The sequence below is a fragment of the Cydia pomonella genome, chromosome 18 (genome assembly GCF_033807575.1).
Source record: "Cydia pomonella isolate Wapato2018A chromosome 18, ilCydPomo1, whole genome shotgun sequence".
Taxonomy (NCBI): Eukaryota; Metazoa; Arthropoda; class Insecta; order Lepidoptera; family Tortricidae; genus Cydia; species Cydia pomonella.
The window spans coordinates 13,448,938-13,471,711 of NC_084720.1; the positions used below are offsets into that span (position 1 = coordinate 13,448,938).

At 33.5% G+C, this 22,774-nt stretch overlaps 1 protein-coding gene across 1 annotated transcript in view; it reads right to left on the reverse strand.

The window, feature by feature from the left end:
* The window catches only part of LOC133527540 (thrombospondin type-1 domain-containing protein 4-like), a 162,566-nt gene that overhangs the window by 138,049 nt on the left and 1,743 nt on the right, over positions 1–22,774 (reverse strand). The window contains exon 2 of the mRNA XM_061864589.1: positions 7,645–8,145. Within this exon, the coding sequence (XP_061720573.1) occupies positions 7,645–7,685 (41 nt within the window). The 5' untranslated portion in view covers positions 7,686–8,145. The remainder of the gene's footprint in view (positions 1–7,644; positions 8,146–22,774) is intronic.

Genomic DNA, 22,774 nt, shown 5'->3' on the forward strand with positions numbered 1-22,774 from the left:
TGTGGTTTTGCTAGACATTTTTCTACGCTGTCGTTAATTAGTTATTACTTTATCTCGGTGTAGAATGATTTATCTGAAGAAGATAATAATATATCTTTTACATCTCCATTGGCCGTTGAAATAATAAAATTATTTTAGGAAATTATCAATGGCAGGCGTCAATCAATGTTATTTACTCTATCAGAATATGAGATAAATTTATAGGTGCCACAAGGGTTTCAAAAATTCTAATAAAATCATAATACATATAGGGTAAAAAAATTAGATGTGTCACTGGGGGCAGCTACTTGATCTCGAGGTGTTACGCGAAAATGATCTTAGGAGACTTTCCTTAACTTTTTAATTATGAACAATTGAAATATATAGATTTTGGAAAAACATCTAAGACAAAATCGTCAATTCTGACAAAAGTTATTTTTGTTATTCCAATCCGTTTCATTTCAATGTAGGTATTCAGATGTTCAAATTACAAAAGCTCCTTCGAGCGAGACTAACCCAGGATAGGGCACTAGAAAACTTATATTTAGAAAAAAAGTAGTTTTTGGCAAAAAAACAGGTCTAGTACAAGCTTTTATCGCTGGCTGTACTTTTTTTTCGACAGGCAAATAATACTCATCGAGACAATTCTAACAACCCCAAACACAACTATTAGTTTGCGTTGTTTTATTATAGAGGTCCCATGGCCACCTCCTGTTTCTATCATCAGATCAGCTCCATGTCATCGTAATATTGCATTGTCATCCGATTTACATGTCGCTCGCTCCAGCTCAATCGGAAATCGCGAAGTTGGTCAAATTTAGCTTCCAAGATTTGACCCATTCTAACAAAATAACTAACAGGACAAATCTAATTAAAGCTTGTTAAAACATTACGTATGCTATAAAGTTATATTTCTATAAATTAGTTTTAATAAATACAATTAGTCTGGTTAGTTTTCGTAATCAATTTACTTAAGACTAATTAGAAGTCCTTAACTAAACTTCATTGCGTACACTTTTTCGCAATTCACCCTTATACCAGTTCCCAATGACATAATCCATATAAATATTATATCAATCGCATGTATCTACAACCGGTAAAGTTATTCGAACATCTATAATAATGGACTCAACACGCGAACTTGCGCCAAATCCCAGACCACACATGTCGCCACGATAAACAGAACATGTTGAACATACTGTTTACAAATATTTCTTCTAATAATGTCACGACACTGACTTTTAAGGAATGTGCATAGACAATATTTATGCACGTAAGTGTAATTTGTGGCATTTGTTTCGAATAACAATCTCTATGCATTGAATACACAATAGGGGCTATTCATTACCTCGTTTCCCTGTGTTCCCAGTGCTCCGTCAAAATGTCATCCTATGAAGTGACCATTAAATCCAGCAAAGACCACGAAAGAGTGGGTACCGAGACTGGTGGTATAAGTATGGTAAATTTTATCTAAATACTTAGTTGCGAGTGCCACAATAATTTGATCTTAACAGATCATCCTAATAACAATTGTTTGAGAAAAATCGACAGTTTTACACTCTTAATATGTTTCTACAGATATTTCACTTACTTACTGCTGTGGATCAGCGACCCGAAGTGGATCTTAGCCTCCGACACCAAAGACCGCCATGCTTCCCTGTCGCACCGTTTCTGTCCAGGCGACAGCGCCGAGTTCGGATCTTTTTGCACTTCGTCTCTCCAGCGGTACCTAGGACGTCCAGACGATCTTCGGCCATATGCAATAAGCTCCGGATATACAAAACGGTCATAAGGCCAATCCAAGGAAGAGCGCGCGCTACTGGTAGCTGAGAGGAAGATCTACCGAAAAATCCTAAGACCCACACGTGGAGAGGATGGAACCTGGAGACTCCGCAGGAACCTCGAGATTGAATTTCTGTTGACAGATGTTTCACGCGCGACTTAAACTATAACGTGCATAATTTGACTTCATGGATTTGAATAGATATAAACATAGATAGCTGTAGTACTTGTAAACGTAAAATACACTCTATAAGTCTCAATAATTATAAGCGCTTTCATATTATTGGGGTGTTGTGTGAGCTTTTGAGTGCCACGTCGACCAAGCAGTGATCTATTATGACGACCCTTTAAGAGGGAAGCATACCATGTGACCATCCATACAAAGAGAGAAAACATTTTTCCATTTCTAAATATGTTCCATTCTCCATGATTATTTAAGTATGTTATTTGTTTTTAACTAGGTTTACAGGTTTTCCTTGTTTTCAAATTTTGCAAAACATTTTTTTTTTTTCAAAAAAGCGTATAGGTTTAGCCAGTACCTAGAATATATTATGCTGAAGCGAGTGACATAAAAATCAAAGTGATTTGTTAAGTTTTAGTTAGTGGAGAACGTTTTCTCCCGAAATGGAATTTCATAGAAAAAAGTGCCGTTATTTCATTCGGATCGCAAAGCTATTCTGCCCTCTTAAAGTTCATTACTAATGCCCGTTAAATCCAGGAAATTCGAGAGTATTTTAGGTCTTATGTTCTGTATCTTATAAGGTTGCAACATGCCGCCCTAAGTAGGTACTTTTTTTGACATTAGTGGTCCACATGAGCAGAGAATGTGCATTGCAGTCTCCTCTGACTCCTGGCAGAACCTGCATGTATTATCTTGTTTCTTTCCAATTTGGAACATGTGATTGTTTAACTTACAGTGTCCAGTCAATATTCTGGTCACCATAGGTCTGGTATTTTTTAATATAAAAGTTTTATATAAAAAAATACTATTTTTTATTGTTTTATGGCTACTGACTGACTTTTTTAATTGTTTGACTAATTATGTTAATGAATAATGTCTTAATTTAATTTTTTTATTGTTCAATGCTTGGATTTGACATTATATTCTCACGCTTGCTTGCAAGCAAAATACACATTGTACCTGAATAGTTCTAACACCTTTTGTTACTGTATTTTTGCAAATTAATAAATGATGATGATGATGATGATGATTGATTGATTAATTTGATTGTTCTTGTCCTTTGACAAACTTCTACCAATCGGTTTCTCTCGGTTTTTCTATGTTGCTGAGCAGAGAATATGCATCCCGTTTTGTCATTTCCCAGAGCAAGTTCGTCCGCTTCTTCGTTTCTGTTAATATCGGTGGCTATCTCCAAATAAGTACAAAGTAAAGTATGGGTACAACCCATCTAAGTATGACTTTGTTGGAGCTAGCCAGTGCATTTAGGTTTGTTTAACAGTTCTGGACTGATTATCAATTCACAAAAACGGGAGACAAAATCAATCCTATTCCAACAACTATTCGTGAATAGAACCAATGTACAGGAAATGTAATCAATTACCATGCTCCTCGAACAGCGACAACTGGAACAAGTCATTTGTCAAGTCATTGTGCTATTTGGGAATCGCGATTGAATCGGCGAGTACTTGAAGCTAGTAAATCCGATGACAATACGGTGGGCGCGGTAACCAAAAGCACTAAATCTTAATGAAGCTGATTTCATTTCATTTACATTATTCCGATTATAGTTGTGCTTTTCGGAATAGTAGTTTTTTTATAGAGACATGGATACCACAGTACTTACTGCTATTGTAATACTGTGAACTGTGAAGATAATCGGCTATAGATAATGATAGGTACTCGTATAGCCTCCTGAGGCCATTATGCCTTCTAAAATCTAATGTTAACTTTTATTAAATAAGAAACGGCTCCAAATTCAAATACAAAACTAAAGTAAGATGTAAAATTCACACAAGGTAAGCAAATATGTTATGCTAATCGTGGTCAGTAAAGCTAGTTTCTCATATTTCACTCAGTATGCACAATTCAACAAGTTTACCGCTAGTAAGTATTAAAACAAAACATATTACTTTGCTAATCCACGAAAAGATAACGTGCTAGTCAATCAGTACCAACCCGTTACACTCACTTGCGCACTTTTACATGCAATCAATGTTCCCACCCTCCCACCGCAAAATAAATACATATTTTTTTAAAGTTATATTTTTTGTTTTGCTTAATATGGATTTCCGAAAAGTAACGCCTGATTCTATTCATTGCTAACTAGTAAGTATATTAAGTAAGTAACAAATAACTTCAATCGACCAAACATTTGTACCTAATCCGTTGACCGTCACCAATAAGCAACCTTGTCAACGTAATCACCTGTTCAATCTTTATCTAGTTTAGCAAAGTAACGATTATCTAAATGGGCAATTATTTATGCGTTCTGTTGAGTTACACAATTGATTTAAACAGGGCAATAAATACATTTGAGCAATGCTGGCACCCTTCATGGTAATGAGCGTAAAAGTTGGAAAGTGTGAATGGGACACGGTAGAGCTAGTAATGACATGGAATGGACATAAGGCCAGGCATTTTGTCACATTCTTATACTTTTGTATGTTTGTTTATTTTTAGTCAAACAACCCAAATTACATAAAAAGCACTGTGATTAAAATAAAGTAATAAAATAGTTAACCTAATTTATATTTTGCATTTTTGGTGTTATTTAAAGAAAATGACCCGTTCTTTTATTTATTCTCATTCCTATCAAATTATTGCAATTACTAATATGTACCTAATAATTGCTCCAAACTAAACAATTTTATAAGGTTTTCGATCGGAAGATTCACATACCTACCTACATATTTCAAATTTATGAGACGCATAGACCTACTTTTAGTTACTTGGCAAAGCTTTTACGTATTCTATTACAAAACCTAATAAAGTAATCTGCACCAATAACCTAATCCTTACCTTACTTTTTTTGCAATTTGTTCTTAAGAAGCGTACGTATATAGGACAGGCAAGATGTATTGTTAGTACACCTGATATGACACAACATTCTGGAAGGCCGGATTGAAAAGACGAGGGGTAGAGGAAAGCCTAGAATGACACAATACACACGTCAACCAAGTGAAAAGGAATGCGTTGTATGAGGAAATCAAAAGATTGGCCCATGAAAGGATTGGCGATTACTCCACCGACAAGAGCAGAGCTACGTTATGATGATGATGATGATGAGACACGTACAAAATCTGTGACTCCATAAATTTACAATTTCTTGGCGTTGACATAGAATCGGACCCACCGATCCGGGCCGCCCACTACAACACGGTCCGAGTCATTCATAAATATCACCACGCAATTATGCAATTCAGATTAACTGCGCTAAACACCGAGAAATTAAAACGTTAATCTGATGAATAAATAAGGATTTGCAGTTAACGTCTTTGGAACTGTAGTTGTACGCATTTTATCGAGGTCTTGACTTACACGTCTTTGCCATAGTTCAAATATTATATTGATTAATAGGTGTATTATATTGTCCACCTATTTCTGAATATAGTTTATGGCCTTGTCTTTCTTTCTATCTTTGAGATTTCATTTTACTTTTTGGATAGTAGGTATCAAAATCCAAAATTGTGAAACAACCAATGCGCAAGACTGTATGAATTAAAATACTTACATAATTTGAAAACTAAAAAAATACAAATTAGGTTACTAATAGTAGTTATTTTATAATTTGTTTATCTTGAGCCGAAGCCAACACATGGAGACTCTTTGGGCACTTTAATGAGATGTAAGGAGTACACCGCGCGGATGCTGCCCTTGTCCGTGTCATGAGACGCACGAAGAGGCAGCACCCGCCAGGGTGTAAAGAATATTAAAAGTTGATGGAATCTAAAATGAACTGGGACTATAAACTGAATGCCTACCTAATAAAATGGCAAAATAATATATTATTAGGAATTAATGAATAAACACTTCTTCGATATTCTAGTTTCTTGTAATTACTGGTGGGTTTAATCGTCCAAATTATGCTAAGCTTGTTATTATATATACGACTTCATAATTAGCTTAGCGTATTGGGAAACAACTATCAAAGCAAAACTAATAGGACAGCTTTAAAATGCGATGCTATTTTATCAAATTATTCGCATATAGTTACTAAATATCCTCTACACATGACCAATACCAGTATCTAAAGATGAATAGAATGTATATATATTTTGATGACTGATGGCGAAATGGCAGGACGAAATTGTTGCTACTGCGGGCAAGGAATGGCAAAGCGTAGCAAAAGACAGAAACAAATGGAAACAGCTGGAGGAGGCTTTTACCCAGAAGGGGTCTACAGCAGAAAAATAAAAATTAATATTTATAAATATATATATCAAACGATATAATTCTCTGTGGAATATTGAAGCTCTAATAATAAAATAATAATAATAAAAAATATTTTGATGATCAACCACTAAGAACGGCAATCTAAATAGCAAATATTTTTTTACTTAACAAAATCACAGTACCTAACGCAAGCTGTTAACCATAAAATAAATCTAAATGCCTCTAAATAAATCTTAGATAGTTTAATTAAGTATAGGCATGTTCTTCGCCCCTTCGGCCGCATACGCAACCAGAGCTTCGTAACCAGATGCGATCGAAAACTATTTCTGCCTTGTACGAAACCGGTTGCGATCAAAAACTAATTTCGTCTTACCCGTAACCAGTTACGATCGAACACTTCTCGTTCTTATACGAAACCAATGTCTGGGCCATCTAGCTATAGGTTTTTTTTTTCAAATATTTTGTCATGATACTCATGATAATTTCTTATCCTGAATGTCAGTGCTCCATGTCTCTTAAGCCAGTGTCTTTTAAGGAACAAGGTTACATTGTATTTGCCAACAAAGTATTTGAATATTATCAACTGGTACAATTTTTGTGTTCTGATTTTTGACTAGATATATAACGTGTACAGTACTTATACTGTATAACAAGGTGTATAAATATAATCTTAGCTGACTTTATCAACGGTCGAAAGGTTTCGTACAACAAAGGAAAGTGTTTGATCGTAACTGATAACTAGTAAGACGGAATTAGTTTTTGATCGCAACCGGTTTCGTACAAGGCAGAAATAGTTTTCGATCGCATCTGGTTACGAAGCTCTGGTTGCTTACGCGGCCGAAGGGTTCTTCGCATTCAGAAATGTACGATCACAATTGGTTGGAGTGTTAATATTATTACTAAAACATCGACAACATTCACAATCATTCAATTAAAACTCACTACTGACTTTTACTAGCATTAAATTTGAATTTCATCACTTAACGACATTTAAATGATAATTTATTTTGTATAACTAAAAGGGGTTTAGTGGTCGTAGGTACAATATTAATGAAAATGGTGTTTTGTCTCGTGACACTTCAAGGTTTGTCTTTGATGGTGTAAATGATTAAAATGAAACAAACAATTGACCTATTTAATTTAGTCCAAGTTGCTTATATTATATTTCCTCGAAAAATATTCTTAGAGCATTTATATATCGTATGATGATAAAAATCATTTCGTGGAGCAAAGTCCATCAAATTATTATAAGATTGACTGTTCCAAAGACTTAATCCACAGGTGTTATGAATGGAATAGTATGTCGCATATGTGTCTTTTTATTTTATTTCTTTTTTTATTAAAAACTGATCGGCGATTGGCCCTAGTCACACCTGATAGAAACTTGTCTTAAATAAAAATATCACGATATGAAAATAATTCTAAAGCACGACCTGAAATATTTTAATTTCATCTCGCACCATGAAAAACAACTTACCAAATGTAAATTATAAAATCAAGTCTCAAATAGCTTATATTTCGGTACTTACATCACAAAGACGCAGAACAGAAGGGCCCCCCGACAAGCCATGTTGGCACGGTTTCACAAAAGTATCACCATAACAGTGTATCACTATTTCAATGGCACGTCGAAAAAACACTGAGTCATACACCGATTTAGCACTTTATAGTTGATTGAACTTTAAATTGTAAAGTTTTTATGAACTGTCAATATTTGAATAGGCAAAACTATTGTTATGAAAAACCTTTAATGAAGTACTTTTGGGTGCATACAAAAAATGTCTGATCTGGTCGGATGATAACGTGAATTGAGTGTTATTAGAATTTGGATCATGACACTGAAACCACGTTGAAAAACGTTATAAGAATCAAGTCATTCTTATGCTTTTTATTCCACGTAAATGTAAAAGTTTCTTGTTGTGTTTCAACTGTTCTGGTTTCCCATTAGGGAATGTGTTTTTATTTGTCTTCATCTTCATGCGTTGTCATCCTGGCTCCGTTTCTGTGCTCAATATTCATTCGGGAACGATCTGAAAGGAAAGGAAACGAGGGGAATTATTCATAGATTTCATGTAGATTAGAAAACGTTAGTGCTATTTTTATTACTTTGTTAGTAAACAAGTTTGTGAGGAAACATTTTATTGACCTAATATCCATATTATATAATTCGTAAGAAAGTGTGTTGACAAATTATACAGCCTAAATATATATTTTTACACTTTTACTAGGGTCATAGATATCCTGATAACGTACAATTTGCATAGGAATTTCCTGATGGAATGATAGCGGTCCGATAGCGATAAGGAAATCGACGTTTGGTGCTGATTGCGATACATTTGAGGAGTCCTAGTTATTTTGCGTATCTGGATTGGAGGCTATCTGGCGTATCTTGTTTTTTGCCGTTCATCTTTTTGGCGCTACACTCAAATTATACAATCGGAAGTATTAACTATAAACAGGCATTTTCACTATAGGTAAACAAAACAAAAAAAAAAACAACAACATTACAAGTTTCTTACATATAACAGTAACTTTACACATTTTTTTATAATTTTCTAAACTATTAAACTTGATTAGTATGATTAATTTTTAGATCTAGGTATTAACTAGATCTAAAAATGAATAATACTAATCAATCTTAAAATAAAATACTAAAAACGATCCCCCTGCGGCATGGTGCCGTAGATGCTGGCAGCATTTCCTCGCTGTATAGCAATTCGCAAGCCTAATTAACAACAATAAACCTTTGAGCGAGGAAGCTGCCAGCTCTGCCACATATATATAAAACATGTTTTTAATATATTTTACAGCGAATGGCAAAATTAAATGTATATTCTGACTATAGTTTGATTATTTATTACACATAAAATAATAAGTGTAAATGGGAAAATTTAACCAACACAATACCTAAATATATGTATATATGTGCAGGAAGTAGGCTAATATGTTATTTAGAAGCAGTAAGAAGCTTCCGACATAGTTCTAATGTTCTAATTAATTTCAACGTAAGTAAGTACATTCTTCTGTTGTCTATTTCAGTTTGGTTTAATATCATCTAAGGTATAAAATTAAATATGGGATTAAAAACGCATTAAACCCTAAAAATATAAAGAAAAACCTTAGTCCTTAATAATTGTGGCTTCACTTCAAACGACTGGCTGAATAGGAACGCGTGCGCACGCCGCGGCCTATAAATAAAATAAAAACTCAAGAACTGCCAATGATCGATCAAATCCTGACATGAAACAAATAACAGTTTATAAATCGTGCATGGATGTAACTGGCCAGTTATGTCAGCGCGCTGGTGATCTTTATCGGATCTCGTAGATAAGTTACGATAAACTACCAACGACTTTGGGCCCTTTGACTGATGGTGGCGCTAATGTTCCCGGGAAACGAAACGGGTGGTTCAAGCATGTAGAAAATAGCAAAGACGCATAGAATGGCATCAGTAATTTTAACGTGATGATTCTTCCAGTAATTTGACGTATTCCGTCAAGATAAAATGTGTTAAATAAACTAAATGTCGTATAACGGGATGGATCTATCACGCATTTTGGACTAAGAGTTATTAGTTGGTAGGTTAGTAACGTTAAGTACTTCGGATTGATCAGTACCCCTAGTGTAAATATTTTCGACAGCGAAACGTGACGTACGCGTTTGCGTTAAGTGTCATTTTGTATGAGATTTTTTACTTTCCAAAACGTCCCGCTTGGCGCGCTGTTCAAAAACCCATACAAAATGAGACTTAACGCAAACGCGTACGTCACGTTTCGCTATCGACTAAATTTACACTAGGGGTACTGGATTATTGTGTTTTCCATACTTAAAATTAATTTCTTTTACAGTATATGTCTTTTGACATTACTCGAGCACAGTTAAATTATTAAAAAATCATATGCCAATGAATAAAAAGCCAATAGGGCACATTCCCCAGCTTCATAGAACTGTTTGAACTAATTGCATTTTATGGTAACCAGCATCTCCTAGTTTAAATGGTTGGCGACCGGAAGTCTTTGTTGCCGTGGTCTAGCGGAAACATTAAACCAAAACGTGACTACAACATTCCATTTTAATATTTTATTACTGCTTTTTACCTTAGAAAGGTAGTCGCAATTGAGTATAAGTTATTTCTTTTAATAATTCATAATCATTTATGTGCACATATAAGGTGTTATAAAAGTTACATGTCCTAGCATTCTTCCCATGGTAAGCTCAAGAAGGCTTGTATTGAAGGTACTCAGATAACGATACATATAATATACAAATACTTAAATACATATAAAACACCCATGACTTAGGAACAAAATATCTGTGGTCATCACACAAATACATATGCCCTTTCCGGGATTCGAATCCAGTGATGCAATTACGACTTACCAACATCATTTGGATATGATTAAGTAGGTACTCATACTTTGTCAATATTTTCTTTATACTTGTATGCACGAGAATACCTATCCTATACGTACCTACACGTAAGGTATTTTTAAATAAAAATAAATAAACACTTTTATGGTCATCCTACCGTATATCCATAATTTGCATTATTCATATTCAAAAATATTACACACACCCTAATACAACACATAAGAAATTTACTGTAACACTTTTGATTTATTATTTTATTATCAGTAAAAAAAAAACAATTTAAATCAACACTCGAAAAATAACCGTAATTATACCATGTCAGTGAACAGTAGCTACTTAATAGACGTTCGATTGACTCATAAATACCAAAAAAACACAGCAATTCATTACTTTGCCTGTATAAAAACTAACAATTGATTCTATTGTTCGTTTAAACGTGATTTAATACTCGTAGTCTCTGTATTTGTATCAATTGATTTATAAATACTGCAATAATTATCGCTTTGAAACACTGTTATATTGAGTTGAGGTCATGTTTTTAATATTTACTAGAAGGACACTCACTCTAATAATATCTGAAGTTCATATAATACATATATGCGACAATGATAATTTATGATATTAATTAAAATTTCACGGAGATTAAAATCATAGTCAAACTTTGATTGTAGGTACCTTTGCCCCATGTTACACGGTTTTGATAAGCCACTTCTGTGGTTGACGGTTAAGACAATGCCTTTAGCAAGATATTATGCAAATATTATTGCATACCATGGCCTGTCACAAAATAAATTATTTAACGGGATAGTATTTTGGGTGTCTTTTATTTGTTTAGCCACTTAAAAATCGCTTGCTGTCCTGGATTATCTGTTACAAATCTAAACCTAGGTCTAATTCCATTTTCAAAACGTTACTCAGTATGCCAGATAGGTGGTCTGCGTCAGCTGACAGCCCGCAGACGATCCGATCCGACAGCTGACACGACAACTTGATGGCGATGGGATATTCCTGGATTAGACCGCTTTCGTAATCTGCGATATTGACGCCATTTTCAACGGTAAACGGTAAGGGTTAAATAGTTTAAATGGTTTAAATAGTTTTAAAATAAAAAAATAAAACTATGTATTATGACTATCGCAGTTCTGATCAGGTTCTATGGATCCAAATAGCTCCACACAACGAACTATATATCTTTAATAGCACTCATTAATAGCATCTGCAATCTATGTCTAGGATTAAAATAATAAAAAATGACATTATAACTAAATTATGTAATGGACTTAGGGTCTTAGGTACATACATATAAGGTTAGATACTAGGTAAGTACATATTATTTGGAAATTACTTGACTATCCGATTATTTACAATCGCATTCCAAACCGTGGGTATCCGAAAATTCACTGTTGTTCCGATGAAATGATTATATGATAAATTAATACGCAACTGCATAAATTATAATTAATTAATAAAGTCCAAATAATGAATTGAATCTTATTAACATCACAAAAACAATTTATGGTCAAAAGTAATTATGATAATACATTGCAGAAACGAATCCGAATACGATTCTTTGAATATTTTTATGACATATCTCCAAATTTAATCTCGAATAACGTTTTCGGCCCTACAGCCCGTTTAGCGACGAAAATGAAAATGTCAGCCATTGGAAGTCCCACGCATTGTATGATGAAGAACATAAAGTTGATATTTTAGTAGGCACCGAAATGTGGACCACCGATCAACTTGACATAATTTGAATTAAATAAGTGAAAATGTTCTATTTCTCTTTGATGAAGTATTTCAATAACAGTAAATAAAATCAGAAGGAAACTCGCAATTATTTGATATTTAACTTTTCGAATCATACGTTTTTATTAATCCGGAAGAAAACGAAAGAAGATAAGAAAAAATAGCTATAATTATAGCCAAAACCATGGAAAAAGTCTTGCACAATAAATAATATTAAAAAAGTATGAATGAAGTAGGTATAATGAAACAAAGATGCATAAACCTATTAACACTGTACAAACTGTTAGTAATTTAATATATTAAGCAATTATAATAGAGATATTGCTCGCATTGATAATTTAAATACAGTAGATGCCATGGAAGATATCTGGTCCAATTTATTTACATGCATTTAACTAGTACTAACTCGACCTCAAGGCGAGATAACAAATCAACTCTACTGACGTTTCAATTTGTATATTGACACGTTTTTAATCTTCCCACATTGTTTATGTGTTCGGAAGCACTTGAATATTTGTCTTAATAAATTTCTCTCATAGTTTTGAACACCCTAACTTCGTTCACTGTATCAATCATAAATCTTTACTTGTTTTTTACTTCGAGTGTATCAGTGACGTATCATTTATTACACATATCGAATTAGTTTGAATTAGGAGATTATGTAATTGAATTTTGTGGTTCTGTTTTGTTTTATTTGTCCGTTGTAATGCTTTCTATTGAGGGGTCAAGGTTGTCTGTTTATGAATAATTGTATGAATTCTGTATTTCTTTTCAATTAAAATGATCAATTATTTTCTCAAATGTTTGACTGTACCGATATCTGTAGGGTATCTGAAAGATACTCCTCGACAATGAGTATGCTTTAGAAAGATGTGTTTTGGTGCGTATTTTAAAATGGGCAAATATTTTCGTCTTATTTTAAATACTACTTATACCAATGTTTCATTTTTTTTATAAATTTATTTAACTTGCCCTGTTATTATGTTAGTTGGTCAGTTTGTTAGTTAGTGTGGGTTAAATCTCGGAAGCTAAATTTGACCCACATCCTGATTTCCGATAGTGCTAAAAAAGGTTGCCATAGGAACTCTGTGATGAAACAACGCAACCTAATTGTGTTTGGGGGTTTTAGAATTGTTTCGATGAATATTAGGGCTTCCAATACCAGGAGGTATTGCGGGATCCCGGGATCCTGTCTTTTAAAAAGCATTTTTCAATACCGGTATTTTTAAATGCAATACCAGGATCCTGGTATTTTCAAAAACAAGGGAAATGTGCAATATAAACCCTTTATATCTATACGAATGGTTACATTCGCCTGTATCAAGAAGCTTCACTCGCATCTAACTGGCCCTCATTTTTTTATTGAAACAAGATCGTTGCCTATGCGTTAGATAAATATTTGGTGGATGGTGGTGGATGAATCCTGAAGTTTTCTGGGTGATGAATATGATGATAGTGACATTAATATAATTAGTTCTTAAAATTCTATCAAAAATTGAACTATAGTATGCCAAACCAATTTTAGCGGAAATTTTAAGAAAAGTTGGCTGTTAGGCTAACTTGGACTAAAAATGTGCTGGTGAAGTCAAAAAGGTGGATAAAATTATTGCCAACCTGGAGTGTGAAATATAATTATTGCAGATGGCGACATTGATTGTTTAAGGTCAGTCCAGACGGGGTGATGAAATTGACCGATTTGATCAGAAAATAAATTGACGTCAATCTCATCCAGCGTCTACACTTATACAATTTAATTAAGTACCAATTTTAGAGTTATGGTGAATTAGAGGGCTCGTAGTGTACAAAATTGTCCCCAAATGTGCATACTAACGCCGGAAATTGGTATTCTTGCGTTCGCACCTCCATTTGATTGATCACAAACTTACAATCGAATAAATTGGAACCGGCGAGCCAATTACATTTTTACATCCACACCTGATTTGATCAGACAATTTAATTAGAGTGGCGAAAAATTGTTCCCGTCTGGATGGGCCTTTATCGTTTTACTAAAAGGTTTTTCTTAGGATATATCTGGTTTTACAGTGAGCCTTTTTAATTCCCCTTTTGAATAAAACTATAAATTTTTAAGCGATTTGATTGATTAAGACAGTTTCGGTATTAATACAGGTATTGTGAGAAGTCCAGTATTTTGAAGCCCTAATTAATATTAGTTTCTTGTGCTAAAAAAGTACAGTCAGCGATAAAAGCTTATGTATTTGGAATAAGGTCTTGGTCCCTGAATCAAATTTGAAATAAATTACTATACTGTACTAGCGATCAGCTAGCAACTATACACATTTTGATTTAGTTACTGTATGCATTGTGTCATAATTGAGACATAACTTATGCAAACCAAATTTTATTCATTGTGCAAATATTACTGGCCACTTTAGCAAGAATTGACGGCTTGAGTGCCACATTATGAGTCACACAAGTGATGAAGCCTAGAATTGCCTTCACACAATAGCACATAAGTGCACAATAGCACATATGTAATAACTCATTACCTCGTAGGTAAGGGCTGCACGACATAATGTTAACAAGTTTGTGCTAGTTGCCAATTTCAGGTGCCAATGGGGTTTAAGTTGACTTCACACTTCGTTTTTTTTTGATTAGTCAATTTAAGTATCTGCTACTTAAATAAGGTACCACCCCTGTATAATGTAAACTAACACTTATACGGAATAAACAATTTTAATATTTTTTTATTTAGACATAATAGGACAGCGTTGCGTAGTAACGTATTGTAGCTTTTGTTTTAATTTATTACTAACTTGTTTGCTTGACACGGCGTATAATTACATCACAATTTATTCATCAAAGAATTAACAAGAAATAAGCATAAACACGCAAAGCTAAATTCAGACGGCGCTGCAGTAAAACTAACTCCGAAAAATAACCTAACTGCTAAAATTTGTAATCGGTACTGACTTGGCCATCACTATGTATGGCCGCGAAATACATGTAACCCTTTCACGATGGTCAAAATAATGATTGTCTATCAATCTCCCCTTTTCTATGATATAGGAGTTAAACGAGGTGACGAATCACCTGATGGTAGACACTTACCCTCATCGATGGACACCGGCAACACCAGAGGGGTTAAAGGCGAAAAGTTTCTTTTATCTTAATGAATGTTTTAATTATACAGAATTTTGACTCTTGGAGACCCTATATATCTCTAAGGATAATGTGAAAAACTATATACTTAATAATTTAGTTCTGACACTTAAAGATATCCTCTCCCTACCTCTAAATAATTTGAGTTTTCTTTATGTATCTATTTGTGTTTTTTAATATTACTATTTTAGTTTTTTTTTTTAATTCGACACTAAGAGGCTTTATGAATCTCTAAGTAACAATAATACTTTAATTTGCATTAATATTGTCGGTTAATTGTATTTTATAATTGTTGATGTGCTTGTTTTTGCTTGTATGTAAATTCCATGTTGGCGTGTAAAAGTGCCCTTGTGGCCTATTTACTGAATAAATTACGGAAGGTGGAGGTAAGGTAATAAATCTTCATGTACCAAAAAGTGTCATCAAAATACCATAAATAGGTGGCGCTACAATACCTAGAATACTTGAACAAAAAATCAAATCATAGACAGCGCACTTCACTCCGTCAATAGCGCCTAGGTTCTTAGCTACTCTAGCGCTACTCTGGAGAGATTTGGAACTATTATTTATAGCTGACAGCTGGACACTTTTGCAATAGTTCTACCATAAGAGATGTCACTTCTCTTAATTCCACACTCCATAGAATAAATGTTGAAGTTGAAGTTGAAAGAAGAGGCAGGGACTAATCCGAACAATCTGCTGCTTTTTCTCCATTGGAATGAGATGGAAAACGGAGATTTAATTAATTTAGTTTATTATTTATTTATTTAATCTTTATTGCACAATACATGAAGGTACAAATGGCGGACTTAATGCCTAAGGCATTCTCTACTAGTCAACTAATGGGTAGTTTAGCGATTTAATTTGAGGTATCTATTTGGAGGTGGCGCTGACTCCGTTAATTAATAATATTTCATCACTTATAGTTTAAAGTAGAAATGTATATTATATAAATACCTACTCAAAAATTTACCATGGCCGAAATTAGAAAGAAATGGTGTCACTTTGTCTATTGACAAATGTTCTAAACGGTGAAATACGTGTGCTTCAGGGCACCAACTGGGCAAATAGATATAGGTACTAAATGTAGTAATAATATCATACGAGTAATGAGTTATCGATTGTGTGGATGACGAGACAGGAGCCATATACCAGGATTATGCTAATATATATATATATATATATATATATATATATATATATATATATATATATATATATATATATATAATATACCTGGTTTTGGTTAATTGTGGTAAGTTGCTATATATATATATATATATATATACATATATATAGCAACTTACCACAATTAACCAAAACCAGTTCACACATTTTGGAACTACGATATTGAACGTTAAATCTGGGCTAAATAAATAATGCATAGTAAACAAAATAAAGATTAGTCCGCTTTTTGTCTAAGTTTCACATTTGTTGTTAGTGTTGGTTAAGACTTAAGTCCTTTGTGTCCTCTGCTTTAAGACTCGTCTCAGTTTGTAGACTCTTATAATTAAGACGAAACTCTAGTTCTTTTCAACTTATTAGAGACTCGAGTCTTTTGTAGAGACTTGAGTCCTTTTCGGGGAACTTGTATTTTTTTACAAATAACTTCGAAATTCGTTGTCTTTATGTGAAATTCATGGATGTACATAATATAAATCATACAATAACGCCTATTTACTTTACTGTTGTTAAGGTACCTACAACCTATAAAATTGTTGCCTGGGTCTTTATCCGGAGACTCGAGTCCTTTTGAGTAGCGCTCAAAAAGGACTCAATAAAGGACTCGACTCGGGACTTAAAAGACTCAGAAGTTTTTTAAGGTCTGAGTCTCGGAAAAACAAGACGAGTTCTTCAATTTAGACTCAAAAGACTCAAGTTGCTCCCAACACTATTTGTTGTTGTTTCTTGTTTATCGTCTACTAATCGTATACCTGATCTAATGCAATATTTTGGAAATTCAAATAAAAAAAAGTCGTAAATCAAAGGTCTAGCAGAGTGGAGAAGTATGTAGGAATCTATAGTTACTAAAACAAAAAAGTAAAATATGGTACAGAAAGAAAGCAAACTTAACCTTTAAATGCATAGTGATGTACTTATGCAGCCTAAACAACAAATATAATTTTATGCATAATGAGATGAAATTTATTTCGTCCTTTATAATTATTTTAATCGTAAATTAATACACTTTAGACGTTTTATTCAAATTTGCGCAGTATTTTAGTTTAAAAAAATTACATTAGTTTTAAGACGAAATGGCGAAAAATTTGGAAAATCTGGAAACGTTGGTGATTTTTAGTATGTAATTTAGGCGGTTAGAAATTGTTTTGTACTTAAAATCTTTATCATAGGTAATATTATAAATAGTGTACTTTTCTGGTAGTAGTAGGATTTTTGATATATCTCTCACTGAAAATTATATATTTACATAAATATGATTTAGCCAATGTAAATTCTAACACTGATTTAGCAGTGAAAATCGATGTTTTTTTTATTTTTTTTATTTTTCCGAGAATCAGTAAGCAATGATGTAACACATATATTAATATCAGGCAAAATGAAAAAATCATGCATGCCATATGGGTTTACATACCTAGTCGTATTTACGTACCTAGGTATTTTATGTTATTTTTATGATATTCGAAACCAGCAGACGAATCGCCTGATGGTAAGCAATTAAGCGCCAGAAGGGTTGCAAGTGCGTTGCCGGCCTTTAAGAGAGAAGCAAGCAAAGCTTATTTAGGGCCTTAACTATTATATTAGGTTCCAAATTTGACCGTTTCTAACTTCGACTAACTGCTTTTAGCTTCATAACAATAAAACAAGCATATAAACAACGTGTTCGCTTGTACGTGCGATTCACACCAATCCGAGCAAAGTAAAAAAGGTCGTATCTTTACAGGAATGCTCTCGCTTTTACAACTATTTTAATATGAATGTTTAGTGAGTCAGACCGGTATCAGTGACCGATTACGGCAGATCGATAACCTTATCGTATTTTCATGATACATTTAAATTGATTATGCGAAGTGTGGTTGTGTGAAAATGTGTCATATTTGTTAGCTATTGTTCTAACCGAAGCGTCGATGCGACAATGCGCGACGTTGCAGTCGTAAACAGTAACTTCGACATGGGGTAGGGTGTAAAAGGCTCGAAAGTGAAAGTCTTTATTCATTTAATTTAGGTATATTACAGTTCGCTTAGAAGTGTCAAACTACCGTCGGTTCTAAACCTACACCACAGCCCCCAATAATAGATAAGATACTGGCGCACGAAACTATTTACGTGGATCGCGTTTTCTCAAAAAATATACGTACTATAAATCTTATAATTACGTAGTTCTTCCAGTAAACATCTAAAAAAATATATGATAAAAATACTGTTTGTTGTAATAGAATAAGTGAGCAATACTTATTCAGACAATAATATTTACAAAAGGAGAAAACAAATTATTTAATAAATTAAATAAGAATAAATATAAGTAAGTCTGACTGATTGACGAAATACCTAGATAAGGTAAGTACTTATATAAAATACTTGAAATGCTTTCTTACCTTCGAGTATTGCTAAGGTCGGAATCAGGGGTATTAAATAAAACAGTCTTATTATTAGATTTAAACTATTAGTATTTCATTATTAGTGCCTTAAAAAGAACATTTTAAAAATACGTAGGTAATTTGTTACTCCTTAAACAAATAAACAGGCTACAATATGTCCCGATGTCATCAAAAAATAATCAAACATATCACCATAATATCAAGGTCCATATTCGTGCATCCGTCCCCAACCACGACGTTTCATTCACAGTCTGTCGTAATCGTAGCGGCGTGCTAAAGACAATATTACAAACTGATAACGTAATAATTAGGTTATCATGGTAACCCAAGAGTGTAAATAGATCACGTGAAATAAGCAATGCAAGCTTGTCTAGCGTGATGATTACGCGACTACAATTTTTAGTTTTAACCATCTTCCAAAATGAAGACACAATTTCGCTCTTGTCTTTTTCCATAAGAGGGAAGAATAGCTGTGCGGTACTAGCGAAATAACGGTAGTTTTTTATGAAATTTCATTTCGGGAGAAAACGATTTCTACTAACTAAATCTTAACAAATCACTTTGATTTTGATGTCGATCGCTTTAACATAATATATTCTAGGTTTATAGGTTTCGCTTTAAACAAAAATTAAAAAAAGGAAATCTATAAACCTATTTTTTCATTGTGGCAATAACATACTAAAAAATCATGGAGAATGGAAAATATTTAGAAGAGGAAAAACGTTTTCTCTTTTTGTATGGAGAATCACGTGACATAGGTACTCTTAAGCGTCAACGTGCAACATGTCATTTTTAGGGTTCCGTTGCCAAATGGCAAAAACGGAACCCTTATGGATTCGTCATGTCTGTCTTTCTGTCTGTCCGTCCGTGTGTCACAGCCACTTCTTTCCGAAACTATAAGAACTATACTGTTGAAACTTGGTAAGTAGATGTATTCTGTGAACCGCATTAAGATTTTCACACAAAAATAGAAAAAAAAAACAATACATTTTGGGGGTTCCCCATACTTAGAACTGAAACTGAAAAATTTTTTTTCATCAAACCCGTACGTGTGGGGAGGTCTTCAAAAATGATATTGAGTTTCAAATTTTTTTTTTCTAAACTGAATAGTTTGCGCGAGAGACACTTCCATGCAAAGTGGTAAAATGTGTCCCCCCCCCCCCTGTAAATTCTAAAATAAGAGAAGGATAAAACTAAAAAAAAAATATGATGTACATTACCATGCAAACTTCCACCGAAAATTGGTTTGAACGAGATCTAGTAAGTAGTTTTTTTTAATACGTCATAAATGGTTAAGGGTTCCGCTTAATGGGCTTTTTTCTTAGACTTGGTTTAATGCTTTGCTTAGTTAAATCTTATGCTACGTAGCTTACAGGAGCTATCCACTCAAAAAATAACACAAACCGACAATACCAGAAGTGTCAACCAAATTAAAGTAGGTATAATAAATATTTATCAATAACAAAAACCGCTCCAGAACCAATCAAGAGCTTTTATTGAGACTTTGCCTTCCTTATGGTGGATTTTTTCTTAATTGCTGTAGTTACTAGTTGGCTACTATCCAATTACTGTCAGCAACTACTGTCTAAGGCGTCTATAAAAAGATTTCTTACTTACCAAAGTATACTTTACAGTATTGAGTTTAAAGTTCAAAATTTTATGTAAAGGATATATTTCTTGTCTAAAATAAAAGTAACCGGTGACCACACATGAAGAAACAATACAAATAGGATGTAAATAGGAATATAAATGAAGAAAACGTTAATTAAATTCAGAGTTACATCTCTAGTGCTTTGTTATTGCATTTTTAGTGACCTAGGTTTCTTTTGTTCAGTCTAGCATTTTATGCATATATGCACTATTAGAGAAAGTTTTCAAAAGGTGAATACTTATGTAATATACATAAATATTATAATAGTATAAACATTCTGATGCAATTGTAGTCATGTTATTATATCTAAGGAAAAAAAAAGTATGTTAAGGCGACTCCTTAACTTTTCATTGCTATAAAACAACAACATACTTGTAATTTGTACAGAGCCCTCAGAGGGCCACGTTCGACGTGTTGCCGTGTCACACTTACGTACGAATTTACAAGTGCGACAGTACGGCAACACTTCGAACGTCGCGGTAGGCCCTCAGTACAAATCTTGCTGAGGGGCGATGGAAGTTTTTCTTAGTTCTTCTCTTTACCTTAATCTTTAAGGCCCCGTAGGTTCGTGTTCTTCTCTCATTATCACTGAGCGTAAGCGTGAGCGAGATGGATGTGTGTGCTCGGGATCGCGGATATCATGTTTTTGAATTTTAATTTGTTGTAAGTTTTATTAAAATACGTAATGCATTGGTTTAGTTCCCTCAAAAATAAAACGGTGCATATTGAGATGTAAATTTGATATTTTTAGCTTTTGTGCATAAAATGTTACAAATTTCTGAGAAAATCCTCAAGATTGCTAATAAAATTTTTGGCAGCCATAATATGTTGTGATCTAAAAAGTGGTACGATTTTTAAAGGACTCTGTTCTCTGAACCTACGGCACCTTAACATCTTGACATCATGTCTTGTCAGTTATACTTTTTTCAGTAGTTATTGTAACTTACTCGTACAAATCTATGCAAATTATATTAGTCAAAATTAATTAGGTAGTACAAAAAACGTAAGTAATTCACGTTACTAGTTAGCATTACAAGTGTGGTCAAAAAGTATTTCTGATTACGCTACAGACACCATCCGGCTAATAATCCTGTCATCGCTAAACCTGAGTGTTAATAAAGTAGAGAAACTATGATGCTGCCAGCCTCACACCGTATTTAGTCAGGGCTGGAGAGTTTCCATTAAATCGGCGTCGTGTGAAGGAATCTTAACAACTAATTGGGCTTTCTCTATATTATCAATGTTGCAGGTAAGTCCATTTTTCCAAGTGCCGTCTAAGAGGTAGTTACGCAAATAAATATAAAAACCCAAGAAAGTTAAGAGGTAGTTGATAAAATGTGTCGGCTAAACTAAAAGTTGTGAAACGTATATATGATCTTTTTTTTTCTTTTTAGGGGTATAGTTCTAGTTATTGCTTTAATTGTCGATTTGTAACTATAAAATGTTTACCCTTTTAACGCCAAAAACAAGTTCCTTCGAGGTGTTGTAAGTTGTCGTCCCTATAACGTAATAGGGTTGTTTCCATATACAAATCTTAGGGCAGAATTGTATCCCAATAATTTTTTTGGATTATAAGAACATGTTAAACTACTTTTAGGGGACCTGTAATGACCATATTTTTGTAAATATTGAATTTAAAATATCTTTTGGCACACGTCACGTGACCAAACTCGAAACGTCATTGAAGATTGTGATGATGTCACAACTCTTAGATTGACACTGTTGACAGTTAGGCGATAAACAACAAATGACAAATGTAAATTGACAATTCGTATCTTCTACGTGTGTATGTAGTTATGTGTCAAACCGTAAACTGTGACGTCACACAATTTTCAAAGAGCGTTTTGGGCGCGAAAGTATCTGTCAAAATATATTTTGTTAGTTTAACATGTTCAAAGCCGTTTTCAGTATAAAAGTTGAATTTTAGGGCAAGTTTTACTTAATATAGAACGTAATACAAGCGTTTCAAAAATTAGGAAACAAGCCTATTGAGAAGCAATTATATTTGACATATTAGTTTAATATTTGATAGCTTGTAACAAGAATGTTTGCATGTGAATGACGGTTTTGTATAATTTCTTATGTCAAATATAACCACAAATATAAAAATATTTTCGGTTTATCTGCACAATTGCACATAAAAGTATTTTTACTTAATATAGATCGTGTCATTCACGACGACGCATGCCTTGACACTTATTGTCATGTTAT